Source organism: Hypanus sabinus, chromosome 8 (genome assembly GCF_030144855.1).
Source record: "Hypanus sabinus isolate sHypSab1 chromosome 8, sHypSab1.hap1, whole genome shotgun sequence".
Taxonomy (NCBI): domain Eukaryota; kingdom Metazoa; phylum Chordata; class Chondrichthyes; order Myliobatiformes; family Dasyatidae; genus Hypanus; species Hypanus sabinus.
In genome coordinates, this window is record NC_082713.1 from 132,769,957 (window position 1) to 132,793,183 (window position 23,227).

Consider the following 23,227-nt stretch of genomic DNA (forward strand, 5'->3'; position numbering starts at 1 on the left):
ATGTTTGTATTTAAAGCATATCCAGAATTGTGAGTCTTGAATAACTCCCAGAATAATTAGAATATGGAATTCACTACCAGTTGAAATGGTAGAGGGGAGGAGCAAAAGTTCATTTTGTAAAAACTTGTTAAGTGCAAGAGGAAGAGAATAGATGGAAGGCTGTGCTCAAAGGGTAAGCTGAGCTAGGTTGGTAGTATTAATACCAGAGTGGACACATTTAGCCAATCTTATGCTGTAAATTCTTCCATTTTCCCGCCCATTCCCCTTTCACAATTTAGGACCCTACAGTGCATGCTTGCTAATGAAACAATACCTCTTTGTTAAACTTTTGACAGACTATATTAACTCTGAACTATTATTTTTGTCTGTACAATTTTCCTCTGCCATAAGTATTTCCTCCTTGATATTGACATTACCCTTATCCTGTTCTGTCTTTATTGCTGCCCAGTGTGCAGCCAGGCTTCATTTGCCAATTCTACATTTTCCTGTGGTACAATTGCATCTTAGTTTACCTCCCACTCCTCAGCACAGTACAGTATGTGCTTTTTGTTCTTTGTCATGGACATAATAATGTCACTTATTTACATTCAAACATTCTGCATTCATGTTTGAAAATTCTCCTGTTTTCACACATTATCAATTATTTTACTTCAATTTAGACCTGTGCCTACCACACATGTTGATCAGATAACGTCTGTGCATGGCAAACTCGTCAGAGGGGAGGTATTTTCTTTGCTAGCAACATATGAAAGAATTACTTGATATACTGTGCAGTATACTGTACAGTTGAGAGAGTGGAACATATTCAATAAATTTCACATTGGGATAATAACTTTGTATTAATTGTAGAAAAAGATCTTTCAAGCCCCTTATTTGGGGCAGTGGATTACACTGCCACTGATAAGTACCCTGTCCTTCAGTTTAAAGTGGCTGAAGTAGTTAAAGGAAATTTTATCCATGGTCAGATTTAAACACCTTTCCAAAATGGAAATCCCAGAACTGTAACAGTAACACTAACAAATCCCTTCAGTATTCTGATGCTTGTATTTTTCCCTTACAGAGCAATTGACAAAAAACACTGAAGCAGTTATAGTAGCATGTTACATCATTGGGGAATCAAGGGTGTACTACAAAATAAACAAAGCACGTAATGGATTTTGTCATATGATTAAAAGAATATCACTCAGTTTAGATGTCAGCCTAGAACAAAGGATAGATGTCACTTTGAATTACTCAGCACCGGATTATAGAATATCTGTTTAATCTCAACCCTACTAACTCTGATAACATTCAAGGTACAATTTGGTAAGTGCTTCTATTTATTCCTGTCTTCTGAGTGAAAGCTCAAAGTCTCTGCTACAAGTATAATTATCTGTCATGCACAATAATATGAGGAATGTCATTTAAATGGATTTATAAATGTTAGTAATTGATTTAGTTTCCCCAGATTAATTATTTTAGTAATGAAATGAGTGATTCCACCAATACTAGATTTAGTGCTAGTTTATGCTAATCAGTGGCTGTTGGATTATGTCCAAAGAAAGGAATGAATGTTTTTTTTTCAACTAAGTTGAGAACCAGTTACATGTGGACACTGAGTATGTATACACCAGCCTCATCTGCTCTCATGACTACCATTGGGCATTGCATTGGGCACCAGCTCCTTGTGGGCGCTGCTCTAAATGATGACATTAACTAACATCATCTACTAATGATGACATTAGTAGAGTATCAGAGACACTTGGGTAGGGCTCCAGACATTTGGAAGCCAGAAGGGACTGAATTTCTATGGGCAGAAGTAAGCTAGAGGTGCAGCAGTAGGAAAGGAAAATCCATCACAGTTTAGCTATGATTAAATATAGCAGTTTATCATGTAGATGGGAATACTTTAGACATGGTGCACATTATACTTAGTTCATGGAATGCATGGCTTCTTTGGCAATCCTTGGCTTCTCTTTCTTTCTTGATGCAGTATGATGAGTAACCTTCGATGAGACTGCCTTGACAAGCATAGAACAAATGTAGAGGCAGCTCAGATCTTTTCTTCCAATGTGTACTTTTTTCCTAGAGCCTTCTTTCAATTAAGTTCTTTCTCTTTTCTCAGGTTTCCACCATAACATCTCTCTTGGAGAAACATCCATACATATGCTTAATCTGCTTTAGCCTTCCTGTTTGTACTCATCTGCCAAGAAGCCAGAAATGAAAGAGAAAGCTCTGGATCAGACAACTAAATAAACAGAGTGCAGCTTTGTAAATAGCTGCATGTATGGATCAACCAGGGTATTTGGTCCTGTATTCAGTTCATTTTAAGAATAGAACCACCTAATATATGTTTTATTGATTCATGGAAGTGTTCAACATGGAGAAGTGCTTTTTGGCCCATCTTGTCCATGCTGACTAAGATGCTTACTTACACTCATCCTGTGGTTTGACCCATATCTCCCTATCACATCCCTGTCCACTTACCTGTCCAAATGTCTTTTAAATGTTATTGTTCTATAGGGATGATGCCTTTGTGTACTCAGCTAACAGAGGTAGTGCAACCTGCTGCTCCTGCTCTTGAATGTGTACCATTAACTTTTGTTAACAGGACACAGATTATTTCCTTCTCCCAACAGCAGCAGCAATAGCCACTTGTATTTAAGTAGCTTCTCCAATGTGATCAAATATAAGTCCCTTGCTATGGCATGACCAAAAAAATGACACCATGCTGTATAAGAAATTGAGGCAGACCAGAACTCTCACCAAAGGGATTCATTTTATCTAGTATTTCAAAGGGGGGGGGGAGGTGGGAAGCAGCAATTCAGAGATGTTTTAAAAGAGAATTCCAGTGCTTAGGGCCTTGGCTCTAAGCACTAAGGACCTTGAGAGTTGAGGCATAACTCTCAAAAGTAGAAAGGTTGAAATTGGAGATGAGTAGGAACTTGGGAGAGCAGGAATTTCAGAATGTTTTTGGATCGGGTGGCATAGATAACAAATAAAAATCTTGATGTAGCAACCTGTACTACTGTAAGTTTTCAAAAGTTTTCTGGCCATTTTCTGATCTTGTTTTTTTTTCCCCAAATGTGCATTTTGTGTTTTGTTTTAACCCATTGGTATACCTGCTTATGATTATTTTTGAGAGAGATACATTGAAATAATTCATCCTTTGCCATAACCTTCAGATTGAATTACATTTGAACTTAACGTGTGTCCTGAAAAAAGAAGGCTAACTTGTTTTGCATATCAGCCAGTTTCATAGCATACCGGTAATTTTTTAAAAAACAGCAAATATTTTCTTAATTTTGGCATCTTGGTTCTAATGATCAGCAAATTTGCTACAATTTTAAAATATTTTTGGGAATCTTACTGCAATGTTCAGAGTGAGCATCAGAGTACACAGCATGCTAGTTACACTTGGCTTTCAAGGCAGTTATTTCTCAACTGCTCTTATCTGGAATAATCTTGATTAAAATCACCAAATAACCTGGGGTAAAATGCCTGTGAGCCACAGGAAACTACCAGTGCTGGGATCTGGAGTAACAAACAATCTCCAAAAGGCTTCAGTACATCAAGAGGTGGTGGGGGTGGGGTGGAAGATGGGGAAGGAACTGATAATCGATCCACTGAATTCCTGCAGCAGATTGTTTGTTGCTTCGGGAAAATGCCCTCTTTGTCTTTGTTGTAAATGAACAGTCTATAAATTCTCTAACAATCATTCTGGCAAAGCAGTTAATTGGGTTTGATTTGCTCAGGAAGAGTTGGTCTTTCCAAAACCAGCCTTGAACTGCCAGAGTCACAGAAGTGTATTTTTGAACGTAAGTTATATAAACTATTACTTGAAAATCTAATCAGAGCTCTGTGTTTCTCAGTTTATCTTTAAACACGAATGTTTTGTGTTCTATCCTGTGTCTTCATGATGAGAGTGCATCGGAAGTTTCTTTTCAGAGACACTGATGATTAAAATAAGGTTCAGGAAAATATTGAACAAATTTGTGTTTTTCTTCCTTTAACAGATATCTTCGTGGTATTATGCACAAATAATGCAGAGCTGAGTGGCATATACAGTAGTTCTGTACATAAATTAACCTATTATTGGGCATATTGCATATTCTTTAAACTTAACCGGAAAATGCCATCCTATTTACTAAAACAAATAAAATATATTTTAGTTCATAACATATTTTCTTGAAACTTCAAGGTTTAATTGATCACGTAATATGCTGTATTATGAAATGAATATGAAATGATGCTTGAGTTAGTCATTTCCTTGTATTTAAAATTTGCATATTTGCTATTTCATTGAAGGGATTTCAAATTAGCATTAAACCGACAACTTCATTAGAAGTCTCTTGGTGCATATCGAAGTTCAAAATTTAACATAAAACAGGAGTAGATAGAAGAGTTTACATTCATTCACTGAGTGTATCTTCGTAGTCTTCTGTTGCTGTAGCCCATCCACTTCAAGGTTTGATGTGTTGTGCAATCAGATCTGCTCTTCTGTTGTGTGGTTATTTGAATTACTGTCACCTTCCTGTCAGCTTGAACCATTGTGGCCATTCTCCTCTGGCATCTCTCATTTGCAATGCATTTTCACCATCAGAACTGCCACTCAGTGGATGTTTTTGTTTATTGCCAATTCTCTGTAAAGTCTAGAGACTGCACATGAAAATTCCAGGAGATCAGCAGTTTCTGAAATATTCAAACTACTCCATTTGGCAGTGATTGTCATTCCATAGTCAAAGTAATTTAGATCACATTTATTCCCCATTGTGATGTTTGGTCTGAACAGCCACGGAACCTCTTGATGCCAGAATGTTTTTATGCATTGAATAGCTGCTACATGATTGGCTGCTGAGATATTTGCATTAATGAGCAGGTACACCTAATAAGTGGCCACTGAGTGTAAATCCCATAACACTTGGACTGGTCTGTCAACTGTTAAGCATCCTGCTTTTTGTAAAATTCAGAATGTTTAAGAGTTAAATATACAGGAATTTCAGCCAAATGCAGATCCAGTTCATTAAGTGCTTTGAGTTGCTAGTAATGGATTGTGTAAAATACCACTTTCCAGCTACATTAGTACCTTTCCAGTTCACCTAATGCTCAAATCGGTCCACTAATGATACCTTATATGCCAGGAATTTGTTCATCGACTTCAAGTCAGCATTTAACACAATAATCCCTGAGAAGCTGGTGGATACACTGTCCTTGTTAGGATTGAACACCCTTCTCTGTAAATGGATCTTGGACGTTTTGACGGAAGTACCCCAGTCAGTCTGAGTTTGCAACAACTTGTGAAGCTCTATCACACTGAGCACTGGATCCCCACAGAGCTGTGTACTCAGCCTATTGCTATTCACACTGCTGACTCATAACTGTACTGCCAGATCCAGCTCAAACTGCTTCAAGTTCGTTGATGATATAAAAGGGGTTGGTGTCATCAGCAACAATGATGATTCCATGAGACTATATGGAGTAGAATTAGGCCATTTGGTCCATCGAGTCTGCTCTGCCATTTCATCATGGCTGATCCATTTTTCCTCTCAGCCCCGATCTCCTACCTTCTCCGCATATCCCTTCATGCCCTGACCAATCAAGAGTCTATCAACCTCTGCCTTAAATATACATAAAGACTTGACCTCCACCGCTGCCTGTAGCAAAGAATTCCACAAATTCACCACTCTCCAGATCTGCATTCTAAAAGGACGCCCATGTATATTGAGGTTGTGTTCTCTGGTCTTAACTCTCCCACCTTAGGAAACATCCTCTCCACATCCACTCTATCAAGACCTTCCACCTTTCAATAGGTTTCAATGAGGTTACTCCTTATTCTTCTGAATTTTAGTGAATATAGGCCCAGAGACATCAAGTGCTCTTCATATGACAGGCCGTTTAATTCTGGAATCATTTTTGTGAAACTCTTTTGAACCCTGTCCAGTTTTAGCATGTCCCTTCTAAGATAAGGAGTCCCAAACTGCTCACAATTCTCCCAAGTAAGTGCTTTATAAAGTCTCATCATTACATCCTTGCTTTCATATTCTAGTCCTCTTGAAATGAATGCTAACATCACATTTGCCTTCCTCACCACAAACTCAACCTGTGAATTAACTTCTAAGGAAACCTGCACAAGGACTCCCAAGGCCCTTTGCACCTCAGATTTTTGTACTTTCTCTCCACTTAGAAAATAGTCGACCTTTTCATTTCTAATACCAAAGTGCATGACCGTACACTTCCCAACATTGTATTCCATTTGCCACTTCTTTACCCATTTTCCTAATCTGTCAAAGTCCTTCTGTAGCCTCCTTATTTCCTCAAACCTACCTGCCACTCCACCTGTCTTCATATCGTCTGCTAACTTTGCAACAAAGCCATCAATTCTATCAACCAAATCATTGACATTTAACTTAAAAATAATCTGTTCTAACAAAGACCCCTTTGGAACACCACTTGTCACTGGCAGCCAACCAGAAAAGTTTCCCTTTGTTCCCACTCTTTGCCTTCTGCCTATCAGCCACTACTTTATACATCCTAGAATTTTTCCTGTAAAACCATGGGCTCGTAGCCTGTCAGTCAGCCTCGTGTGACACCTTGTCAAAGGCCTTCTGAAAATCCAAGTACACAACAATGAATGATTTCCCTTTTGTCTATCCTGATTGTTACTCTTCAAAGAATTCCAACAAATTTGGCAGGCATACAGAGGGGAGGTAGAGAGACTTGTCAAATTGAGAACGACAACCTGAGACTCAACGTGAACAAGAGATGATTGTGGACTTAAGGTGCAGGCTGACCATTCTCCATTATACATGAATGGCTCTGCCTTAGAGAGAGTGAAGAGCATGAAGTTTCTTGGTGTACACATAATGGACAATCTAACCTGGACACACAACTCATACTCACTAGTCAAAAGGCACAACAGCATTTACACTCTCTTTAACACACACAAAATGCTGGAGGAACTCAGCAGGCCAAGCAGCATCTGTGGAAAAGAGTACAGTTGACTTTTTGGGCCAAGATGCTTCATCAGGTCTACTCTCCCTGAGCAGGTTGAGGTCTGCAAGGCTCCCTACCCCGATTTCTACAGGAGCGCCATGAAGAAAGTCCTGTCTGGTTGCACCATTGTGTGATACAGAAGCTGCAAGGCATCAGACTACAAGACCCTACAGAGGATAGTAAAAACCGCTGACAGGTTCTCCGGGTGTCCCTCCCCCTATTTGTGACTTTCGGGGAATGTTGTATCTGAAGGGCTTGAAGCATTGTTAGGATCCTTACCACCCATCCTGCAATCTCTTAGACCCATTATTGTGTGGAAGGAGGTACAGAAACATCAGGAGAAGGACGGCCAGACTGGCTAACAGCTTCTTTGCTAAGGCTGTGAGACTAATGAATACCCTGCCACTACTGAGGTGTCATCACCAGGACAGTGAGTTGTTTACTGTGCTGCTCCCTAAATGCATTTTGTGTTATATTTTATTAACTTATTTACAGTACTATTTTGTTTTATGTCTGAGTATGATATATGCAGTATGGTCCAGAGGAACATTGTTCCATTTGCTTGTATATATGTACAGTCAGATAGGAATAAATCTGCACTTGACTTGATTTCTACCAGTATATTCTTCACCTTGTATGGATCCAAAATAGCATCAAAAAGTTGGACCAATGTTATGATGTTGTTGTCCTTAATCAATTGCTGTGGATTAGTTCTCGCTTGATTAAATAATTTTATGGGTTCACAATTAGCACATTATTACACCTTAACTTATTGCTCTTTCAAAAATATGAAATATGAATCAGTCAAATATATGGCTGTTATAAATCTGTCTATATTGTGCTCCTATATCAAACAAATCTCCTGTGGCATTGCTTATGATTAATATTAATGATCTGACTGTCATGTCATATAATGCAATTGAAAACTCTTCTTTAATAATAGAGTTGTGTTTAAAACTAGAAAGCCTCCAATTGTGAATTGTCAGTAGTATTTGGAGTCACAAAATAATTTAACTATTTGCTCGAGTAAATTTTCTGATTTGTATGCACTTGCCATTTGAGGCTATATAAAGAAGTTCCAAGTATCTTCAAATAAGTTTGTCTCCTTAATGAGGTCTGACTTCTGGAATTACTTGATGTAAAGATATGTAACATTTCTAACATGTTAATTCATGAATTTCTTACACTGTTGCAGGAAGTGGGTTAGATATTGTGGTTACTGTCTCTGCAGCGTACCCCATTCCACTCACCCATCACCACCACTATCAAGACTATTTCTCCAGAAAGATTAATAGAATGAAATTTGAACCTTCGAAAAGTGGAAAAGTGGGGGGGGGGGGGGGGTCTTTGATTTGCTTTGCCAGCTCTCGAGAGAACGAAGTTTTGTTCTGCCCATTTAATATCAAGGTATTGAATATCCTGGTATGTCAAAGAATATCTTACATCAAGGCTTGTTTCCTTCATTCTTCTGAGAATTGCTCATCCTCCCCACTTGCATAGTGTGCGGTGTCAGCTGTAGATCATTGAGAATATAAAAACCTCGTGACTAGTTTCTGTGCTATAGGTGGATGGGTCACTGTTTAGATGGCTTGTTTTTTAGATTGATAGGAGAAGCAGTGCTGGTCTTGACAGGAAGCCTTAGCATCATCATACTTCCCCAGATGACAGAATTAGTGAGCAGCAAACGTTCAAGAAAGGGAATAAGGGCATTCCAAATCACTGAAATCCAGTCAGTTCAGCATCAGTGATAGTAAGGTTTTAGTAATAATAATCAGGGAAAATAAATAAATCTTACCGGGCTTCAGGCCGAGTACAAGTGTCAATTTTAACCGATGTTTTGATAACAAACTCCGCCATCTTCATCAGGGATGATGCCTGGGCATCTCTAGTCCAGTGGTATTTATACCCTTATCATCTGTTCCACCTGATTGGTTAGTCCTTATCCAATCAGGTTTCTGCTGTCCCACCTTGTTTACAATCGAATTCCACTTCTTACTTAGAGTGAAACCTTTGTCTGTGTTAAAATTATTTCCCTCCATTTTTACTTGAATTGCTTCCTTCACCAGGCAGTCCGAAAAGCCATTGGCGTGGCACAGTAGTTTTGTTTGGGTGACTCAGTGTGGCGTGGCACAGTAGTGTTTATCAGCCAGACAGGATGCACTGTGGAAATTCACCTCAAGGAGCACAGGAGGTGTATCCTTTGGGTCACCTGGAGAAATTGGCGGTAGCAGGACACTGCATTCGCAAAAGCCTTTGAATTGACTTTGATGACACAATACTACTGTGCCATGCCAACGGCTTTTGGGGCCACCTGGTAAATAATGCCATTGAAATAAACCTAGAGGTAAAGAATTTTAGCAAAGATGAAGGCCTCATTTTTGGTAAGAACTGGAATTCGATTGTAAACAAGGTGGGACAGTGGATGAGAAATAACCAATCAGGGACAGATGACAAGGGTATAAATACCACTGGGCCAGAGATGCCCAGGCATCATCCCTGATGAAGGTGGCAGAGTTTGGCATCAAAAAATTGGTTATAATTGATACCTGTACCTGGCTGGAATCCTGTGAAAAGTTTACTCGTCATATATGGGAAAGCAGTAGATCATTTTTTAATCAGGGAAAAGTTTACAGCCATTTGGGATAGATACAACTCATGAATTGACTTTATTTCTTACATCCCTCACATACATGAGGATTAAAAATATTTATGTTACGTCTCCGTCTAATTGTGCAATGTGCAATCACAGTAATTTATAATAAATAGAACTGTCAATGTAACATAGAAATACACTCAATTCAGTGTGAGTTGATCAGTCTGTTGGCCTGGTGGAACAAGCTGTCCCGGAGTCCTGGTGTTTTTTTGTAATTTATTTTTTTATTGAAGTTCATCAAACAAACATTTCCATAAGATGTATTTCAGACATTGTACATATATATCATATAATCATACATACCACAAAATCTCCACAAAGTATTTATCTGAGGTGCACACTTATAGAAAAGAGTGGAAAGAAAAAACAAGCAAAAGGAAAGAACTATGTAAAAGTAGGGAGTGATCTTTTTTTTTACAACAGATTCATTGATTTGTGAGAATAAAATCAGGCCTATGAGGCATTATGTAGTTAAACCATTTTTCCCATTATGAATCAAATTGTTTGCAGCTTATGATTATCAGATGCTGTTATGTCCTGGTTTTAATGCTGCGGTACCATTTTCCAGATGGTAGCAGCTGGAACAGTTTGTGGTTGGGGTGACTCGGGTCCCCAATGATCATTTTAAGCATCTGTCTCTGTAAATGTCCTGAATAGTGGGAAGTTCATATTTACAGATGTGCTGGGCTGTCCGCACCACTCTCTGCAGAGTCCTGCAATTGAGGGAAGTTCCCATACCAGGCAGTGATGCAGCCAGTCAGGATGTTCTCAATTCTGTCCCTGTAGAAAGTTCTTAGAATTTGGGGACTCATAGCAAACTTCCTCAACTGTCTGAGGTGTAAGATTCACTGTTGTGCTATTTTGATGAACTAATAAGAAGGTAAGTAAAGAGATTGCAGTGTATATTGTATGAATTATCAGAAAGTATTTATCAAAACTTTGATAACAGAATTGAGACATATGGCAAAAGAGGGTTAACGGGATGTGTTTGGCTGGAGGACTGAAAATCGTATATGGTTGTTTAAAAACTGCGTGCGGTAGACAGCAGACTTCCATGAGGGCAGATGCTAAGACCAAAACTGTATTAGGTTAAATATAAATTACCCAGATATTGGAGAAAAGTGTAAAAATGGAAAATTTCTTCATGATGCAAAACTTGGAGTTGTGGTAAGCAGTGAGTATAATACCACGTAACTTCGGCAGGCCATGGCTATGCAAGCAGATTGGGCCGATGGTTGTCAGATGGAGTTTATTACAGAGAAGCAGGAGGGAGAAGCAAACTAGAGTTGATGACACTTCTAAAGAGTGTGCTGCAGCAGAGGGATGTGAGGGAATATTAGCAAATACTTCTGGGATTTGGATTTTATAAATTGAAGTAAATTTTGTGCCAAACCTATGTGAAGCTCTGGTTAGACCAGAGGTTCCCAACCTGGAGTCCATGGACCCCTCAGTTTATGGTAGGGGTCCATAGCTTAAAAACGGTTGGGAACCCCTGGGTTAGGTTATGGCTAGAGAATTGTGTCCATTTCTGGTCACCACTGTTTATTGCATTTTCTGATTGGTCCTTGAAGGTAAGATTTAAGTTAACAGATTGATCTGGGGCTGAGGGATATTAATTTACAAGGGTATGTTGGCAAAGCTGTGGTTGTTTCCCTTGAATGAAAAGAGGTTGAAAGGAAATTTAACTGATATGCACAACATTATGACAGGTTTAGAAATGCTACTAATGACAAGAGGTTGTGTATTTAAGGTTCAGGGCAAGGTACACAATGTTGTGAGGAAGCACTTTCTAAAAAATAAATCTGGAATTTACTGTCTGTGAGGGTGGTTCATTTCAGAAAGAAACTGAGTAGACATTGGAGATAAATAAACTGGCAAGGCCAAGGGATAGAATAGACACTGAGACCTGAGAGCCCGAATGGATTTGATAGGCCAAATAACATTATCTGTATTGAAACAACTCTTTGAAATTAAGAGCAGAGGTATAATTTATTCCTCACTCATTGTCTCTAAAATCTGATTATCTATTTGTTATTCTATTGCTATTGATGAGAGATTGTGATGCATAGGTAGACTGCTACTTCTGTTGCATTGCACTTAAATAGATCTAATTAATATATAAAGCTGTTCAGGATGACCGGACATTGTGAAAAGTGCCTTAAAAATCCTGATTTTTACTTAATCAATTTACTTAGCTTTGTACAGCTTTGCCTAAACATGATTTTGATGGGAGTGGAAGAGGAATACACTATGCTGGATTTAGAACGTATTTCAGCTTTGTCTTTTATTAAGGTACCTATCGTAACCATTATTTACCAGTCCAGTAACTAGTAGTCTTGTTTTGGACCCAACCAAGACCAGTTTGTACATAACTTGCCACCTGCTGGATGTTATAACACAGACTCTTGCTGAAGCCCTACTAGTAAACAAAACCATTGGATTGGTGCCTTTTGGAATCATCTTTCACAGGCGTGCTGGAAACTGTTGGATTGGGGGTCGGCCCCTGCAGGCCACTCTCCAGTCAGTGCTGCTTTCTTGTGTTTGCTCTGTAAGGACAAGTTGGATTGCTGTCATCTGTGGCTTCAGGAGATGAGGAACTGCTGCATGCTTTTTTTTTGCAAAAGCATGGCTCCAGGCCAACATCCAATGCATTATGAATCTTCAGGCCCTGTTTGCAGAGACTTGTGCTAATATTATTTTGTGACTATATCGTCTATTGTGACTATATGTGCTATATGTGACTGTATGTACTGTGTCTTGCACGTTGGCCCCAGAAGAATGCTGTTTCATTTAGCTGCATACATATGTATGTTTGAGTAACAAATAAACTTGATCTTGAACTTAAATCATCTGTTATGGGAGAAATGGAGCTTCATAATATGAGTTACCAATGGCTGCCCTTTTTTGGTTAGGGTCTGCCCAGATGCTGTTCTGTTTGGATCCTGTTGGGTAAGTTCTATATCCAGAAAAGTAACATCAGCTACAGTTTGCACAAATTTTGGTGATGCTGATTAGGCTCAAAGACATGCTACAAATCATTCCCTGTAGATTCTGTGAACACCAACAACTTTACCATTATTACACTGTACTTGGTAAATTTAACTTCCAACCAGTCATCAGATCTTATTTTGCTTCCTCAAACTCTGTTCAGATTCAATATTTATTTTGGCATCAGTGAACAACATTTTGCACTTGTGATTCTCAGGCTGCATTTTCAATATCCTGACTGCCAGATAATATCTGTACCTTATTTTCCAAAATGGTGATCTGCATCATCACTGTTGTTAGTGTTTTGTACTTAAACACTGAAAGTTGAATATTGTTTTTCCACATTTTGAAATGGTTCACCTTTGCCTCAAAAGCAAGATTTTTGTCCTCCTTAACTTCTTCCATCAACTTTATTTTTGTTAAGCCTTGGTTGTAGACAGTACTGTTTGATTATGTTTACATTGTTTTTGGTAATGTTCTTGCCAGACCTGTCAATGAGTGCCAGAAAGCTGTTGCACTATGAAAGTTAGTGCTACTGAGCTGGATCCTGTGATACATAGCTATTGCAGGAATTACCAAAATCAGGAACTGGAACCCTAACCGGTGATTTTAATCATCTCTCTTCTCTCCTCACCCCAGCCTGAGTATGCAGGGGTATTAACCTCCTGGAAATTAAGGCAAATATTGGCTATTTTAGCAAAAACAATCTCATTAATGCTGCTTGGTGTAACAATGCAATTTGAATATGCCATATTTCTGATCACTTGGTTAGTCAATAAGGCTAATGGGTAGGTGTAGCAATGTATGTTAATTGTTGGTTGAATTAAGTTTTGAAATCAAACCTAATAGCATCAAATCATTTTTGTCTGCTAACTCTTTTCATTTGCTCTCCAGCCTTGTGTAGTTGATCTTAGGAAGTGGAAATGTTCTGGATCTGCTGAATACTTTATATAGCTCATTAAAAATTAGAAAATGCCTAAATCTCTGTATGCTTGAGCTCTGATTGCATCCATTTTATTCACAATGAACCTCATATTGTGAAACTGTCATTTGATTTAAAATGATGTCCTGGGGAAAATACTGAGCAAATACTGCCTGAAGTAGTTTATTCACCTCTAAATTTAATTTTCCATTTGTGCCCGTGATAGGGTGAACATACTGAGACATTTCTAATCGGTGGGACTTCTTTCTTGCAGTGTTCCTGTCCCAGTAGTCAGTCTTGAGAAGATCCCTAACCTGGTGAAAACAGATGGTGCCAATGTTAAAATGAGTTCCACCACTGCTACCACCTCTACCACCTCTTCTGCCTCCTCATCCTCCATATCTTCTGCAAGTTTGGTTAAATCTGGTTTGACATCAACAACATCAAAGTCTGTGCAACCTTCATCTGAGAAGATTTTGAATGGGAAAGCAATAGTGCCGCTTGTGGTAGACAAGAAACATCAGAATGGTGCTAAAAGTAATAACAAATCGCACAAAAGACTTTCTGGTGAGCATTTCTCTCTACTTTTTTCTGCTATAAATTTGCCCTTTGTTGTCGTTTACTATAATGATGGGCAGGAAATCTACAGAAGGTATTTTTTTTGGGAGATGGGGATGAATAAAACTGTGTAAAATATGTTTTGGATAATTTTAACATATGCATTAATATTTATTTTTAAAAGTGTGCACTTGTGTGTTCTCAAATGAAAATTTGGGGATTCTGATATAAAAAAATGTGCCCTGGTGTCCATCAGTTGAAGAAGGAACAAATAAACCAGAGTTGCTATTATGATTGGTATTCATGATGTCCTTCTGCTGCAATATGCATTATTGGATCTTCAGAGAAGACACATTGCTCAAGTGCATAATTATAATTTGTCAAACCACATTGACATTTGATATGAAGGCTGGTAACTTGAGCTGGGCTCTGTACCAGAGTTTACCTGTTGCCAATGGATAACGAACAGATTAATGTTTTTTCAGCAAAGGAAACTTGAGGCATGAAAGGGACAGTAGCACAGTGGGTACAAACAACAGGCAGAAGAACTTTGATGCAAAGTTATTCTTCAGAATCCAAGGGAAACAGCAGCGGTGCTCAGGTTTCATTATTGAAGTGACTTTATAGGAATGGTTTTTCAAAGGTTCAGTTTCCAGATGTGACAATGTATGAAAATCAGAATAAAGGAGGAAGAATAGGCAGCAGAGGCAAAATTGGTAGATGTGTGGCAGCAAGGTTTGCAGTAAGGTATGTAAAGATCATGTAAATTTAATGGTACAACTTCAAAGTAGCGTGGAAATGGAAAGGTCCTTGGACTTTTCAGCTCAAATCTTGGAGAAATGAGAGACTAAGTTAAGAAAGCTGTTTATAAATGGAATTTTTAATTCCATAAATGGAGACAATGTAGAAAAGGAAAGAAAATATGATAAACATTAAGTCACTGATAAGCCTTGGCAGCAACATTCTTCTCAGTTTTAGTCTCCACACATTAGGAAAGCTGTCAAGACGTTGATCAAATGTTAATCTTGTAAATAGGAGGGAGAGAAGGAATAAGAGTTCTAAAAGGCAAGAAGAAGTTAAAGTGGTGCTCAGAAGTTGTACTTCAGGCAGTATGGAGGAAGAAGAAATCTGAAAAGTGTTAACTTACTTAAAATGAAAGGAATAATATAAAAAAATGAAAGACTAGGGATAGGTTGTGTAACTAAAACAACCTAATTTATACAGCTACATAAAGTGCTGTCAGGAAGTGAATGAATTACAGGTCCAAGCTCAAAATTAAATACACCAAGATCTAAGGTCAACCTGGAAAATGGTAGAGGATGAAGAGTAGTCTGTGTGATTGCGAGTAAAATAACTTCAGTGATTTCAGGGGGTATGACAAGTGATAACTAAGCTGTATAGGCTTCATAAGTGGAATTAAGGAAGAGAAAAGAATTGTGTATTTTAAAAAATTATACAGAATGTATGTTTTTTGGCAAAACCAGCATTTATCATCTGTACCTAATTGTTTTTTTGAACATTTCATAGAACAAATTAGAAAAAAGCATAATGATGTGTCTGGAGTTACATAAAGGTCAGACCAGCTGAGATGAGTATATTTCCTTCCCTGAAGAGCATTTGTGAATCAATTTCTCATAACCATCTGATAGTTTCAAGGACACCATAATAGATTGCAGCATTCTTTTAATGACAAGTTCATTGCAAGAGTGATAGAAGAAAAGTAGTCACGTCTTTCTTTTTCTTAAGAGTCCTTAAAAGGATTATGTAGTGGAAGCAATTTAGAAGCACAGCAGGCTGATTCCTGGAGTAAAGTAATTGTCATATGTGAAAATTATGAGCATATTTCAAATGTTTTAAGGTGATGTCAAGGATTACTGAAAAGCCTGTGAGATCTGACCTGTGCTTCATATCTAACTTCCTTACACTTCCAGTACATTTATGGCATTGGCACATACCATTTTCCACATTTGTATGTGGAAAATTGCCCAGGTGTGATGTGCTCACAAAAAAACCCAGATAAAACAAATCCAGCTAACTACTGCCTGGTTTTAGTAGTTGCTGACTGCTATTAAGTAGCATTTACTCACCAATGTGCACTCACTACCTCCTGTACCATGTAAAGTAGTCACTGAATTTATGTTAGTGGTCTTGTGCTGCTGTAGCCCATCCACTTCAAGGTTTGATGTGTGACACTCTTCTACTCATCATTGTTGTAACGTGATTATTTGAGTTACTGTCGCCTTCCTGTCAAACTTGAACCAGTCTGGCCATTCTCCTCTGAACTCTTCCATTAACAAGACATTTTTGCCCACAGAACTGCAGCTGACTAGATGATTTTTGTTTCTCACACCATTCTCTGTAAACTTTTAGAGACTGGTGTGTGTGAAATTCCCAGGAGATCAGAAGTTTCTGAGATACTCAGACCATCCCTTCTGGCACCAACAGTCTTTCCACAACCAAAGTCACTTTGATCACATTTCTTGCCCATTCTCATGTTTGGTTTGAACAACAACTGAACCTCTTGACCATGTCTGCATGCTTTAATGCATTAAGTTGCTGCCACATGATTGCTGATTAGATATTTGCATTACCTAGCAGGTGTACCCAACAAAGTGGCCTCCAAGTGCATAGTTTTGGGTTCACCAGGAGGACCAATCAGCATGAAACATCTGCACAGCTTTGGTCCAAGCATATTCCAAGATTTGAATTTGAGTGACTGCCTTAGCTATCAAGGTGGCACTTGACTGAGTGTGACATCTAGATGCCCGGATTAACTGGACATCAAGGAAACATGGATGAGTTGATTTTCACACAAAGGAAGATTGTTGAGTTTATTAAATGTCAGATCATCCCAGCCCCAGAACATCAAAGTAGGTGTTCTCCAGGACCATGCCTTTGGCTCATCCATCTTCAGTTGAAACAACAAATTTCATGACATATGCCAGTAATATTAAAGCTAATTCTGTTTCCAGGTTTATATAGATTCAGTTTCTCCATTTACAAATGAAACAGCTCACAACTTATGCCTGCATATTAATTATTATTGATTTATCTCTGTTACTGAATACAAAGAATTCCTGTTCTTTCACCATTATAGATGCCCTGTTGTTTTTTTCCTTCTATAGTAAATAACTTCCTATTTCTGCATGTTGTATTACTTCAGCAGCATTTTTGTCTATTCACCTAACATGTCATTCACCTCTTCATACTTTATTTTTCTACCTTCAAGACTGGGTTGAATTGGTGAACACAAGGAAATCTGCAGATGCTGGAAATTCAAACAACACACACGAAATGCGAAGGGTCTCGGCCCGAAACGTCGACAGTGCTTCTCCTTATAGATGCTGCCTGGCCTGCTGTGTTCCACCGGCATTTTGTATGTGTTGTTTGAATTGGCGAATGTTAGTGCTTCCAAGCCACACAGTGATTGACATGGAGTCTCCCACCTAGAGTACACAAGAATAGAGAAGCTGAAGAAAGCCATCAGGAACTTTAATCCAGTTTCTCCTCTTATTATAATCATGACTGACTTATCCTGGCTTCAACTCCACTTCTATATTATTTCTCCAAACTTCTAAAGATCCAGCTTCCACTGCCTGCTGGGATGGAAAATTCCAGAGATTCACCACCCTGTGTGAGAAGAAATTGTGAGTTTTGCAACTTTAAATGACTGGCCCCTTTAAGTTATGACTGGTTGTTTGAGACTCTTCCATGACTGAAAACATCCCAACATATACCTTGTCAAACCTTCCCCTGCCCACCCAGGATTTTATATATTTGAATAATGTTACTCTTCATACTTCTAAATTCCAAGAAATAGAGGCCCAAGCTAGTTTGTCTCTCTTGGTAGGGCAGTAGTCCTCTTATCCGAGGAATTAGCCTGGTGAATCTCTTTTGAACACACTCCAATGTTACTGCATCTTCTTGTAGTTGTGGGCACCAGAGCTGTATGCATGTTCCAGGTGAGGCATTGTTCTCTACAACTGTAACAAGACCTACCTGTTCTTAAACTCTAACCCCTTTGCACTGAAGGCCAAACTGCCTTTTGCCTTCATTGTATTCTATGCATTTGCTACTTTGTGCTTTTTCCAAGTATTCAACATGGAGGAGTACAATTATAGTATATGTCTGGATGGAAAATGAGATTCTGTTGAGTTTACATTGGACTTTGTTGGAATTGTGAAAGACACCTAAGACAAGGAGCTTTCATGGATTTAAGTAAAGATTAGTTATAAAGTTCCACCTGATACCCTGGTCAAAAAATTAAAGACATCTGCAATCCTAGCTAGGAGCCAAAATTGGTTCATTGGCAAGAAGCAAAAGACAGTGGTTGATGAATGCTCTTTCGTCTAGAAGGCTGTTCTACAAATCTGACTACTCGATCACTGTGCTCTTTAATATAAATTAATAATTTATACTAAAATGTAGGGGCCATGATAAAGGCAGTTGTAAGTGTAGTCAGTTTTTGCATATGGTTGATCTGAAAAAGCAGAGCTTCAGACTGAGGAAGATTTTGATGGTCTGGTCAAGTCGGCAAAAAAAATGGTGGATGGATTTTAATCCTTGAAGTTCAAATTGGTGCATTTAGGAAGTGGCAACAAGACCAGTGAATTTAAGATAAAGAGGAAGATTGAGCAATAAAGGAACATTGGACTGTCAGCTGCCTTTAAAGGTAGCAGAACAAGAAAAGAAAGTGATTAAAAGGCATACCAAATGCTTTTTAGCTGAGTCATGGACTTCTAAGATCTTGTGGGGGAGGGTTTTTTTTTCTGGAACTAATAACTAGCACTAATTAGACCAAAGCTTGAGTACAGCACACAGTTATGGTCATCTACAAGAGTCACGTGCTAACGTATAGAGAAGATTTAAGAATGTATTTCCAGGACTGTAAAATTTGTAGCATTGAAGAAAGATTGGATTGACTAAGCATGTTTTAGTGCAGAAGAGGCTGAGAAGGAGTTTAATTGAAAGTCCTAGGTAAAGGTCCCAGACTTTTGCCCTCAGCTGAAAAGTTGATTTATGTTCATTGGTAAGCAAGCAAACAAATTTATTTGTCTAGCACTTTTCATACACAAGCTAATTCAAAGTGTTTACAAAGAACAAGATATAAAAATCAAACATCAATTTTCAGACAATATACAAGAGAATAAAATCACACAAAAAATAGATACGATAATAAGAAGTTACAGTGCAGGTGATTCTAATTAAAAGCTACAGCGAAAAGAAAAGTTTTAAACCTCGATTTAAACGAGCTTAAAGTTGGTGCAGACTTCAGGTCCTCTGGAAGGTTATTACAGATACACGAAGCATAGTACCTAACAGCTGCTTCACCATGTCCACTTTTGACCCTGTGGACAGTAAGCAGACCCACGCCAGACAACCTGAGAGCTCAGGAAGGTTCATAATGCAGCAGGAGATCAGAGATGTATTTTGGTCCGAGACCGTTCAATGCTTTATAAACCAGTGGTAATATTTTAAAGCCAAATCTCCGATGGACAGAAGGCCAGTGTAGTGATGAGAACTGGAGTGACATGTTCTACTTTCTTGGTTTTAGGACACTAGCAGCAGCATTCTGAATGAGCTGTAGCTATCTGGGATTTTTTACCGAAACCTGTGGAAGTGCCATTACAGTAGTCAAGCCTACTAAAAATAAATGCGTGGATGAGTTATCTAGTTCTTGCTGAGATATTTTTAAGATGATAGTAGGCTGACTTTGTAATTGTCTCAATGTGGCAGTTAAAATTTAAGCCGGAGTCCGTCACAACACCAAGGTTTCTGGCTTGGTTTGTGGGCTGTAATAACAGGGATTCTAAATGAGCACTGACTTTTAATCTTTCTTTTTTGGCACCAAAAACAATTGTTTCAGTTTTCCTTTGTTTAACTGGAGGAAATATTGGCATATTCAATCAGTGATTTGTTCAATACAGTGTTTTAGTAATTGTATGGGACCGTAGTCACTTGATGACACTGTTACATAAATCTTGAGTGACATCCGCATAATTATGGTAAGATATTTTGTTGCTTACCATGGTTTGAGAGTGTATATGTTAAACAGATGAGGCCCTAATGTGGACCCTTGAGGCACTGCATGTCGCTTTTGTTTAGTTAGATATGCAGCTACCAATTGATACAAGATGGTCTGACTGTTAATAAAATAAATACTGTACAGCTTAAAATACTTGACTGTATCAGAAAGTCCCACCTAGTTTTCCAGTCTGTCTGGTAATATATCATGGTCAACTGTGTCAAAAGCAGCACCAAGATCTAGTAAGAGCAAAACTGATGTTTTATCATCATCATAGTTTAAGCAAATGTCATTTGCAACCTTGACCAGAACAGACTTAGTGCTGTGGTGTTGTTGAAATCTGGACTGGAAAACATCCATACAGTTGCATAGAGAAAGTATTTTCAGCAAGGTGAGGAAAAAAGTTTTCAGCCCAAGTTAAAAGTTCAAAATATGTTATATTATCAAAGTCCATATGTGTCAATGTATACAACCTTGAGATTCATTTTCTTGTCAGCATACTCAGCAAATCTATAGAATAATAACTATAACAGGATCCATGAAAAATTAACCAGAGTGCAGAAGACAACAAACTCTGCAAATGTACATATAAATAATTAGCAATAAAAAACGAGAATGTGAGATGAATCGTCCCTGAATGTGAGATCACAAACAGAAGAGTATCTGCATATGCTGGAAATCCAAGCACCACACACAAAATGCTGGAGGAACTCAGCAGGCAAGGCAGCATCTATGAAAAAGAGTAAACAGTTGATGTTTTGGGCTAAGGTCACCAGCATTTTTTGTGTGTTGCTTGAAAGTGAGATCATTGGTTATGGGAACATTTCAGTGATGGGCAAGTAAAGTTGAATGTAGTTCTCCCCTTTTGTTTAAGAACCTGATGGTTGAGAGGTAGTAACTGTGAGTCCTGAGGCTCTTGTATCATGAACCTGATGTTAGCAGTGAGGAGAGAGCATGACCTGATGTTGGGTGCTGTTTTCTTTCCACAACATTTCATGTAAATGTGCTCAATGGCTAGAAGGGTTTTAAATGTGATGGATGGACTGGGCATATTGTAGGGTTTTCCTTTCAAAGGCATTGGTGCTTCCATTCCAGGCTGTGATGCAGTCAGTCAATACACTCTCCACTGTACACCCATAGAAGTTTGTCAGAGTTTTAGATTTCATGCAGAATCTTCGCAAACTCCTAAGGAAATAGAGGCTGTGCCGTTCTTTCTTCACAATTGCACTTATGTGCTGGGTCCAGGGCAGGTTCTCCAAAACTTCCAGGAATTTAAAGTTGCTAATCCTCTCCACCTCTGATCCTCCAATGAGTGCTGCCTCATGGACCTCTGCTTTCCCTTTCCTGATGTCTACAATCAGCTCCTTGGTCTTGCTGACATTGGGTGGGAGGTTGTTGTTATGACACCAGTCAGCCATATGTCCAGTCTCCCTCCTGTATGCTGATTCATCACCACTTTTGATTTGGCCCATGACAGTGGTGTCATCAGCAAACTTGGATATGGCATTGGAGCTGTGAGCCTCACAGTCATAGGTGTAAAGAGAGTAGAGCACGGGGCTAAGCAAATATGTATCTATGCTCATGTTATTCATGGAGGAGATATTATTGCCAATCCGAACTGACTGGGTCTACAAGTGAGGAAATCCAGGATCCAATTGCACAAGGAGGCAATGAGGCCAAGATCATGGAACTTATTACCTAGTTTTGAGGGGATGATGGTATTGAATGCTGAGCTGTCGTTGAAAAAGAACTTCCTGATGCTAAAGGATGGTGGGGGGAAGGGGGGGTAGAAGCAGAAAGACTTTTAATATATATTAATTGCTTGCATGTGTATCTGAGTGCCACTGTAGGGATCTTGACTTATGGAAGGCAGAATTAGGCTGTCTTGTGGTCAACACAAATATAATAGACTCAAAGACTGCTTACTGTGCTATATACAGGTAGTCGCCAAGTTATGAACATCCGACTTACGGACAACTCATACTTACAAACCAAGGAAGGAGAATGCTGTCTGCCATTTTAAGTCATTGCCATTGACACTGTGTTGAGTGTTTAACTTTGTATTTGGCTTAAATTTTTCTTAGTGAGATTCACCCTGACCCTGCACCCCCCACCCCGTTCTGCTTGGCTGGTGGCGCAGTGAGATCAGCGCCGGGCTGGAGAACGGAGATTCCTGAGTTCGATCTAGTGACAGACCACTCCTGTGCCGGGTTGATGTCGATCCAGTGACTCCAGTACCATCCGTGCCAGGTTGATGTCGAGCTCGCAACTCAACCTCGTAAAGAAAACACTTCCACCTCCAGTTTAAATTCCCATGCGGAATATTGTGGAGGATCAAATACCCAAACCCAGCACAGCCCCCACTTGCCCCATTTAACTTGTCTCAGTGCGGTGGTCCTTAGGACCCAGTGGACCTCAGGAGCCAGCGGAGCTCGGGACCCGCCACCGCAGTGTTTCTGTTCCATTGACGGGAAGCAATCGCGATTGAAATTAAAGTGGAAATAATAAAGCATTTGGAAAGAGGTGAAACACCATCGGTCATTGGAAAAGCATTAGGCTACAGTCAGTCAACGATCAGAACAATTTTAAAGGATAAAGAATGAAGTGAGAATAATGGAGCATGTGAAAGGCCCTGCCCCGATGAAAGCTACAATTATTACTAAGCAATGCAGTGGTTTAATTATTGGAATACATACATTTCTTAAGTGTTTTATATGCATAGAAAGGTAAAATATATACTAAATACTAAGTCAAACGTTTGACTAACTGATGCTAAATAATACTGGATGTACTTGTTCTGACTTCTGTACAAATCCAACTTAAAGACAGACTCAGGAACGGAACTTGTATGCAACCCGGGGACTGCCTGTATCTTCAATAATTTACAAATTATTATGTTGCTTTCCCTCCACCTGTTACGAAAGTGCCACAACTCTGAGGGGCCAAAGGGTACAAAGTCGCCCCCTCCTTTTTGAGAATCGCAAGATAGCTATTAATTCGGGTCTGGGACCCAGGAAATGAGAGAGAATCCACAAGGTTTGGAATGTGTCCTGGCCTCAGCGAAACAAAGCCACTGATAGCGGCCATTGTCTCTTGGAGACGGAATTGT

The 23,227-nt window shown here is 39.0% G+C and overlaps 1 protein-coding gene across 20 annotated transcripts in view; it reads left to right on the forward strand.

The window, feature by feature from the left end:
• LOC132398438 (ataxin-7-like protein 1) overlaps nucleotides 1-23,227 on the forward strand; it is a 267,811-nt gene that overhangs the window by 178,199 nt on the left and 66,385 nt on the right. For all 20 annotated transcript variants that reach the window (XM_059977870.1, XM_059977872.1, XM_059977871.1 and 17 more), the window contains one exon: nucleotides 13,810-14,102. In XM_059977870.1, coding sequence (XP_059833853.1) covers nucleotides 13,810-14,102 — 293 coding nt within the window. The remainder of the gene's footprint in view (nucleotides 1-13,809; nucleotides 14,103-23,227) is intronic.